This window comes from Betta splendens, chromosome 13 (genome assembly GCF_900634795.4).
Source record: "Betta splendens chromosome 13, fBetSpl5.4, whole genome shotgun sequence".
Taxonomy (NCBI): Eukaryota; Metazoa; Chordata; class Actinopteri; order Anabantiformes; family Osphronemidae; genus Betta; species Betta splendens.
This window is the reverse complement of record NC_040893.2, coordinates 6,362,121-6,372,208: the sequence shown is the minus strand read 5'-3', so window position 1 is coordinate 6,372,208 and position 10,088 is coordinate 6,362,121. Positions and strand designations below refer to the sequence as shown.

Here is a 10,088-nt window from a genome sequence, read left to right as displayed (position 1 = left end):
TATTAAGGTCTTATACGTGGTCCCTTACAACGCTGTAACAAATGAAATGTTATTCATGATGACTGGTCTTGTCTTATGTAACACCCAGTAAACGCTAAAACATACACAAATAATAAATGCAAGCAAAATCAAATTATAAATGACCTAATCTGGACATTACTAATTGAACAATTGTAACACTTTACAAATGTAATGCAATAATGAGGATACCTAATTGTTGCCGGTGTACATAGTCTATGTGTATGTTGCACAGGTTAAAAGAAGTAAAGAAGGTGAGAATCTCTATTTCAATTTGGTGCCTTCACACAAAGGAAAGCATGGTGATACATTGGAGTCCCTTTGTAACCTTAGGAATTTCCTGGAAAATCTGTAGATCAGCCATTAAACATCACACAGTACACAGAATACAATGGCATCTGTTTCATGGAAGTTAAAAGTTCTGGTGCATCTGAACCAGAACTTGTGTCCAAATGAAGTCTCTTGTTCTCTTGATGAGCACGTTCCAAATTTTATGGCTGGTGGTCCCAGTTCTGGGAGAGGCAGCTTCTCAGTGATAAATGTGACAGCCTGTCCTTTTGGAATGATAAGCAGAGGTGGAATCCTGTGAGATTTACAGGTAGATCAAAAAAGTGGACTCATGGTTCTTTGATATAGACATTTGAGATGTTGGCGCCAATTGGTGCCTGTTGTGATAGAAGCCAGTCTCCTGTTGTGGAGAAAGATTCAGGGTCCCTTATCTCTGGGGACTGGAAAGGACGTAGAGGCTCTTCAATGAGGGAGTTAAGTTTACATGTAGGTCAGGTTACCTCAGTCCAGACGTGGATTGCTACATAACATATACTGTATGTATGGTGCACAGATTAAAACAAATGAAGGTGAGTATCTTTATTTCAGTTTTATACATTCACACAAAGCAAAGCATGGTGATAAGTTGAAGTCCCTTTGTTGTTCTTGAGAAATTTCCTGGCAAATCTGTAGATTAGGCATTGATCACACAGAAACCAATCTAATATCAAATAATAGCATTTTGTACACAGAATACAATGGCATCAGTTTCATGACAGTTGAAAGTTCTGGTGCATCTGAACCAGAACAAATTAGTTCTCTTGTTCTCTTAACGAGCACATTCCACATTTTATGGCTGGTGGTCCCAGTTTCGGGAGAGGCAGTGATAAATGTGACAGCCTGTCCTTTTGGAATGATAAGCAGAGGTGGAATCCTGTGAGATTTACAGGTGGTGTACCCTGCCTCTTGCCCATAGCCAGCTGGGATAGGCTCCAGCGACCCCACATACGGGATTAAGCGGTAGAAGATGGATGGATTTATCTAATAAGCAAATCAACAGTAAAAGCTAACCTAAATTATAGCAATAAACCAAACATACTGTATATTTATATGCAACAATTATTAAAGAAAACAAATAGCTCCTACATCCCGGCCCCTAATTGTGTCCAGTGTAAAAACTTCAGCTGCCCTGGTGGACTGAAGTAGAGGAATAAATGAGATTTCTTCTGCATAGAAAATATAGAGGAATCTGAGAGTCCCTTCATTGTAACATGATACCTGGCATGTTTCAGGGCAAGTGCTACTACTACCAGATTGGATTTATATAACCCTTATCCTGATATACAGTACTGTAGTGTATGCCCCCAGGTGGTCAAAGTGTTGCAGGATGTAATGTGGTCCCATAATGACATACCTATTTGCCCTATAGGCAATGGTTGATTTGGCAGGTTCTTACACTGAATGATCTTGACGCAACTCCTCTCTAAGTGGACTGAACCCACGACCTGAGCAACAGGAGCTGTGGGGCCAGATTTCTTCCTTATCAGACATGCTCCGCTACTACTAGCCATTCCATTGCATTTTTCCATTGCAACTGTCATTTGAGTACAACCTCCATTATCACAGAGGGGTGGTTTTCAGGGGGGTGTTTTTTTTCTGCATTAATATTACCACACATATGCTTGGCATATGATACATAAGATTTTAACTGGCATTTTATTGCTCTTAGACAGTATGACATCAACAGAAAGGTGGCCAGAAAGAGGCTGGGCAGTACAGCTATTGTTGGTGATATCATTCTCTCAGGCAGAGGAGCTGGTTTGCAGACAGAGAGGAGATGCTGAAAAACCCCAGCTATCTAGGGAGGGCGACATAATAATTGGAGGAATCTTTTCTTTTCACAGCAGCTGGAAAGACAGAGAAGAAACCTACACACACAAACCACTGCCATTGGAATGTACCAGGTAAAGTACTGTACAGTGTGTTATGTTTATTTATGTTCTATGAATTTTTATAGGAAATAAAAAAATAATACATAGTTAATTAATTAAAATAATTTAAATTACAATACTATTTAATTTTCTTAGTATAAAATGTCACATTAGATTTATTAATGAAATCAAATAGTTGTAATATTTTATCTTTTTCTATTGTCTGCATCTAGTTTGAATTTCAGAGGTTTCCAGTTTGCCAAGGCCATGTGTTTTACTATTGATGAGATCAATAACAGCACAGAGCTACTACCTGGAATCTCTCTGGGTTATGAAATGTATAATACTTGTGGCTCCATCACTAAAAGTGTGAAGGCTGCATTGGCCTTGTCTAATGGTAATAAAGCTGTGTCTGCATCCTCAAAGGATCCATGTACTAAACCTGCACAAGTGCAGGCAATAATTGGAGAGACGTCATCCTCTCCTAGCTTGGTTATAGCTACTGTAATAGGACCCTTTCATATCCCACAGGTTTGTAAAGTTAGTAAATTTAGGATCTAATTTGTAAACTGACATTAATAGTTGCATACATTGTATTGTTATCTAGTAAGGTGATGTCTTTTTGTATCATAGATCAGCCCTTTTGCCACCTGTGCTTGTCTCAGTGATAAATCCAAGTACCCATCCTTCCTCAGAACAATACCCAGCGACTACTATCAGAGCAGAGCTCTGGCCCAGCTGGTCAAACACTTTGGTTGGACTTGGGTTGGAGCTATTAGGAGCAACAATGATTACGGCAATGATGGCATGAATACATTCACAAAAACAGCACAGCAACTGGGAATCTGTGTGGAGTATTCTTTAACTTTTTTCAGGACAGATCCACCAAGTAAGATACAAATGATAATAAACCTTCTTAAGGATTCCACCTCTAAGGTTATTGTTGCGTTTGTCTCCCACATGGATATGGAGTTGCTAACACGTGAGCTGTCCTTTCAGAACATGACTGGGTATCAGTGGGTTGGCAGTGAAAGCTGGATGGTTGATTCAAAAACTGCAGAAGTGGATAAACATCATATTTTGGATGGTGCCATAGGTCTGTCCATACCCAAAGCACACGTTAGAGGAATGAAAGAGTTTATATTAGACATTAAGCCAATTCATTATTCAAGCAATGACATTTTCACAGAATTCTGGGAAACGTTATTCAGTTGTACTTTTAAAGAGTCAAATTCATCAGCAGTAAATTTGAAACAGTGTACTGGACATGAAGATTTAACTGGAGTGAAACACGGCTTTACTGATATGTCACTTATGCCCATATTCAACAATGTCTATAAAGGAGTGTATGCTGTGGCCCATGCACTTCATGAAATACTTCATTGTAATGATACATGTATCTACAATGTGCATCTAGACCCATTCAGGGTGAGAAAACATTTTAATACACTGTGGAACATAATATGAAATTAAAAAAGTTATCAATCATCCAAATGAATACCATTTTAATGAATTCAAACTGTGTTAGGTTTTACAGCACATCAGAAAGATTAATTTAATAACAAAGGAAGGACATGAAGTTTACTTCAATGAGGATGGAGATCCACCTGCAAAGTATGAAATTATAAACTGGCAGCCAACAGAAAATGGTGTTGTTGACTTTGTCACAGTTGGTCTCTATGATGCATCTTTACCTGCAGACAAACAGCTGAGTCTGCAAAATAAGACTTTAATCTGGACCCAGAACTCAACACAGGTAAACTGTCATTTGACTGTGTTGAATATATAAAGGCATATTGACATCAGCAGTTTTTCAACAAATTTCTCTCATCCATGTTGTTTCTTCAGATTCCTGTGTCAATATGCAGTGACAAATGTTCCCCAGGAACTTGTAAGGTTCTCCAGAAAAGAAAGCCTGTCTGCTGCTATGACTGTATAAGATGTGCAGAGGGAGAAATAAGCAACACCACAGGTTTATTGAAAACATGATTTTGTGCTTCACTTACACATTTAGAAAATAGATTTCCATCCAAGCTGTTTTGATAATCTGAAGATTGTATTATGCCCAGAACAGATTTATGGTGCTTTGCACACTCATTGTCTCACTTAAACAAGCAATTAATGTCATAACTGAGTAAAGATGTAATTTTCCTTTTCAGACTCTGTCACTTGTGTTCAATGTCCACCTGAATTCTGGTCAAATGACAGAAGAGATGAATGTGTAAAGAAGGAGGCAGAGTTTCTATCCTATGAAGAAATGATGGGAGCACTGCTCACTGCAGCATCTTTATGTGGAACATGCATGACTGCTATTGTGGCCTTCATTTTCTTCACATACAGGAAAACTCCTATTGTCAGGGCCAACAACTCTGAGCTGAGCTTCCTGCTGCTCTTCTCCTTGACTCTGTGCTTCCTGTGTTCTCTGACCTTCATGGGTCGACCCTCTGAGTGGTCCTGCATGCTGAGACACACAGCATTCGGCATCACCTTTGTCCTCTGTATGTCTTGTGTTCTGGGGAAAACTGTGGTGGTGCTAATGGCCTTCAGAACTTCACTTCCAGGCAGTAATGTGATGAAGTGGTTTGGACCAACACAGCAGAGACTCAGTGTTCTGATCTTCACTCTCATACAGGTTGTAATATGTGTCCTGTGGTTAATGACTTCTCCTCCTTTTCCATTTAAGAACTTGAAGGTAGTCAAAGACAGAATCATCTTAGAATGTGCTCTGGGCTCAGCTGTAGGGTTCTGGGCTGTACTTGGCTACATAGGTTTTCTGTCTCTCTTCTGTTTTGTTCTTGCTTTTCTGACTCGAAAACTGCCTGATAACTTTAATGAGGCCAAGTTCATCACCTTTAGTATGTTGATATTCTGTGCAGTGTGGCTCACTTTTATTCCAGCTTATGTCAGCTCTCCTGGAAAGTTCAGTGTTGCTGTGGAGATATTTGCTATTCTGGCTTCTAGTTATGGGTTGTTGATATGTATATTTTTTCCAAAATGTTACATTATCCTACTGAAACCAGAGAAAAACACAAAAAATAATGTAATAGGAAAGGTGGCACCAATGAGTACCTAAAAGTGTATAAATAACGCATATACATATGCATATATTGATTATCAGTGTAGTGTCACTGCATTCTGTCTTTTGAAATTAAACATTTGATATGTGTCTTCTGTTCTGCTTTTGACAAAATATTTAAGAGGCATCACCATCCCACTCAGAGAGTGTTCAGTGCCTAAATAATGTTGAACTGGTATGCTATCGAAGACAGCCTCACTGTGTTAGAAGACTAGATGTCAAGAAGATACTTTTAGTATAGTCTAGGTTCTATAGATTCTGTCACGACCATGGGGAGCTGACAGAGTGGCAGGACAGACAGGTATGGTATTATTGAAAGGGGATAGAGAGCGAGAGAAGAGCAAGATTCAAGACGTTAAGCTCAATGCATGTCTCAAATGGCTACTGACTTAAATGGCTTATGCCTGTCATGGCTAACCAAAAATTCTAAGCCCTAGCAAGGGGCCAAATAAACAAGTAAGAGTGTGAGGGACCGAGCAGCAAGGCAGGAGGAACACAAGTGGATTTTTTCAAAAATAATAATGGGGGGGGCTGGAGTCTATCCCAGCAGGCTAAGGGCGGGAGGCAGGGTATACCCTGAACAGGTCGCCAGCTTATTGCAGGACCACACAGAGACAAACAATCACACACACATACACACACACACACTCACACCTACAGGCAATTGAAAGTAGCCAATCAACCTAATCACATGTCTTTGCACTGTAGAAGGAAGCCGGAGAACCTGGAGAGAACCCACACGAACACAGGGAGAACATGTAAACTCAGAGAGGGACCCAAGCCACCCTGGAAATCGAACCCACACCCTTCTTGCTTGCCTAAATCCTAAATACAAACTGAACAAAACAAACAGAATCAAAACCTAACTCTTCCCTTAGGTGACATGGGTAGTAGTTTAATGCCAATAAACCACTTCCTGTAAAATATGATGGATTTTTTTTGGGCACACCCTTTTAACGGGCCCAGAGACCCACCACCATAAGCCCTAAAACGATAACTAAAGATTTAATAGAAACAATTAATTATAAGTGTAACAGTACAAAAAAAACATTTGCATGCTACAAATAGAAGTAATGATCTGTCAAGTATGTAAAGAAATGTTTTAAATTAACAAAGTCTGATTACTGAAAATATCCTATAAACATTTAATCATACAAGAGGTTTACATGAGCTGCGTGGCAGGCCATGCTGCCATCACAATGAGTACTGTACTGTATATAGGTATAGAAGAGTTGAAGGAACAGGTGAGTGGAATTGACTTGATTACTAGTAGAAGAAAAAGAGAGATGTGCACATAACCTAAGGAAATAACACAGAGGCTTACATGATTTTTGACTCACAATTTAATGTGCCACAGTAAAGTTAAAACCTAGCAGCCAAACCACGACTGAAGTTAAAAGGTTACAATTTAAATACTAAGAGTCAGGGTCCGTAATATCCTGGACATCGCCGGTTCCCAGCCCAGACTTCGGACGCCAGAGCACCAATTCCGCCTGCACTACTCACAAGTTTGCAGGCAGAGAACACTGCCTGCCTTGTGGACAATTTCAAGCATTGTGCTCTGGGTTCTTTGCAATGTTACATGGCATCGCTTCTCTCTTCACATTTGTTTGTCTCACTGCCTCTCAGGCCTCTGTTCCTCCCCTTTACTGTCAACATCTGTCTCTGTGTTCTCTCTGCTGCCATGCGCTCCGTCTGTTGGTGTGCTTTCTCTGTTCCCTGTTGCTGTCCGGGCTTTAAACTTACTGCTCCCCATTAGGGCAATAATTGTTTCACAGATGTATGTAATCTGATCAGGAGGTGGGCAGATACACAACACCAAATTTTCTATGCAACATCTGTTCTTGCCCACCCAAAAATCAGAAAAGAGGGTGCCGTGCGTATGTTATTGAATGTGTGGACTAATGCAAGCAAGTGGTCTGGCCAGTGACTTTGTTGGGCTTCCTTTAGGATACGTAGCAGAGGAAGGGTGATAGGGTGTCATGAGACTCTTAAAGATACCTTAGTTGTCACATAACTGCTTCATAAGAAAAGACTCAAGATTCAAGCCTTGATCCGAGTAAAACCGGGTTGGCCAGCCAGGGCTGTACTACCTGCGACCATAGGGCCTTTACAGGGGTTTCTGCTGTATTGTCACTCGGGGGAATTGCTCATGCAAACCTTATAAGTCAATTGCCACTAAGATAATCTGACACATACCCGTAGGTCGTCCTAACGACAAAAAGTCTAATCCTACCACTTCAAATGGGTAGGACGCTGTAGTGGGATGTAAGGAGGCCCTCGGTTCAATCCTCTCCCTCTGCAGGCCACAAGAGACACATTCCTGCTGCCACTGATGTACCTCCTTCTCTAGCCAGCAGAAACTGCACCTGATCCACATCATCGTCCTCTCTACACCAGCATGGGTTTCCAAACTTCTCTGCAACTTGGAGCACAACCTGGAATCACAGTTTGCTGCTCTGGGTCTTGCTCTGCTTCTTCTGGCACTGATGTCCAGCTGCTGTGCTCACCTCTGGACTCGCATCACTCCACCTGTCCAAAATAACAGCCTGCCTAGATAGAACATGGAATCACAGGGACATTGTCATTGCTTTTATCTGGTCGGTACTCCACTCAGCATTGTTCCACTGCGCCCAGACTAGCTGTCTGCAGATATGCAACAGGGTTATTATCTGTGTATACAATTACCTTGGCACCCATAAAATAATCCTTGGTTACAGTGCCAGAAGTTCTAGTTTGAAGGAGCTGTAGTTTGTATCATTTTTCTCTGCTGGGTGTAAGCTACGGCTATCATAGCTTAAAACCCGCCCCTTAAGGTTTGTCTTTGGCCCAAGCCCCTGATTACTGGCATTAGTGTAAACAATGAATGGCAGTGAGTAGTCCGGTCGAAGTACAGATGGTCGAAAAAATCAGGTGAGTAGGTTATGATTTAATCTAGACCACCATCACCCTTTAATGACAAGCAACAACTCAAATCGAGGAAACTTTAAAAATGCATGTAATTGTAAGGCTGACGTAATAAGAAGGGTTCAGCAACATTTTTCTAAATGTACAGTAATAATTTTTAACATACTCAGATGGCGTTTTCACGTTAGTAACTGAGAATACTCACTGAATCTGTGACACTACATAATGGTAAAATTCAGAGCACCACTAAGCAGCAGTTTTTAGGGAGTCACATTTGCGCCATGTACTATTAGAGGTAGGGAGTGCAGGGAAAAGCACTTCAAGAAGAATGCACAAAGTACATAAGAAGAGAAAACAAATGGAGCAGCGTGGCAAGGAACAGGAATACTGCAGTGAGGACCTGTTTCGCTTGTACAATGGCAAGGAGTGCACCCCAAAACAAGCAGCAGTGAGGACACGTTAGGTAGTTAAGAAGGTGAATTGTTTGAAGCGTAATAGCAATTTGTTCTACGCGATCGAACGGCGGGTGCCAATTACCTTTACAGGCCATAATTGCCACCTACAGCTGAGGAGTGAGGCAACACACCTTAAAAAAAATCTGGCAAAGGCCGGCAACACACTGAAAACACCTTTTTCGACCCACTTGTGGGTCCTGACCCATCAGTTGAGAATCACTGATCTAGGTAAAACAACCTGGAACTCCACAAGGTCACCACTAAGGCACTGCTCCATTAGCCTCTGAAATGTTGCTGGAGAATTGCAGAGTCCAAATGGCAAAATGTAAAATGTTAAATGTTAAATTTTAAATGATCGAACTGAATATTTTAGTAGACTCCACCCCCTATTATCCTAGATCAGTGACGCGGACTCAAACACCTCAAACAGTACGCATAGCCTACATCTGACTCTGGACTCTCCGTTAGCCGAGATTGAACGGGCTGTAATGGCAGGTGTGTGGGCTGAGGCTCCGGTTCAAACTGCTATTCTGTCGTAAACACCATTAATGGGGAGTTAAGTAGGTTTCAATAGAATATTTTTGTGGCGCCAGTGGAGAATTAATTAGCTAAGTTTATTAGCTAGCTGAAGTTACGTCCTCGCTAAAAACAAAAGTTTCCAGGTCAGATGTGGGCGGGGTTTGCGCGCACTGTTTGAGGTGTCTGATCTGAGACCAGCAATGTTTGAGGGTAGGGGTGGAGTCTACTTGCACATTCATGAATATGCAGTCTTACGCTGGGCGATCATTTAACATTTACATTTAGACTTTTGCACACTTAACTAAATGTGAGAAAACATGTTGTGCCATTTAGTTAAATGTGAGAAAACTAGTTATAGGTGCTCCTTTTACATTCGGCAACCCCATAATAAGAATAATAGGAATAATAAGAAAACCTTTAATAGTCCCTCAGTGGGGAAATTACGTCTCACAACAGCAGTAAAGATGAGCGAGAATACAGGTACAGAACAGTATGTGTTGGCACAGTACAAAGCAGTACAGTACAGTTAGAGTGAGTATGAGGTCATTGCAGGGTTATTGCACAGTAATGGGTATAAGATTTGTACCGGTAACAATATACATGATTGTTCACAGATTTACACAAATATTGTGCAGAGCAGGTTGCTATATAAACCACTGATGCAGTGGGTGAGTGACTGTAGTGGGACGTGGTCAACAGTTCTGATTATACAGTCTGACAGCAGCAGGTAGGAAGGATCTACGATATCTCTCCTTCACACAGCGAGGGTGGATCAGTCTGCTACTGAAGCTGCTCTCCAGAGCAGACAGTGAGTCCTCCAGTGGGTGAGAGACCTGGTCCATGATGGATGTCAGTTTAGCCAGGACCCTTCTCTCACCCACCTCCTGCACCGTGTCCAGAGTGCAGCCCAGGACA

The 10,088-nt window shown here is 41.3% G+C and overlaps 1 protein-coding gene across 1 annotated transcript; it reads left to right on the top strand.

Annotated features, from left to right (window-relative positions):
- Positions 1 to 2,114: 2,114 nt before the first annotated feature.
- LOC114868439 (extracellular calcium-sensing receptor-like) lies at positions 2,115 to 5,362 on the top strand. Its single transcript, XM_029172032.3, has 5 exons — positions 2,115 to 2,747; positions 2,850 to 3,644; positions 3,745 to 3,972; positions 4,065 to 4,188; positions 4,376 to 5,362. The coding sequence occupies exons 1-5, from the start codon at positions 2,484 to 2,486 to the stop codon at positions 5,287 to 5,289; spliced, it is 2,325 nt and encodes a 774-aa protein (XP_029027865.1). The 5' UTR covers positions 2,115 to 2,483; the 3' UTR covers positions 5,290 to 5,362.
- The last annotated feature ends 4,726 nt before the right edge of the window (positions 5,363 to 10,088 follow it).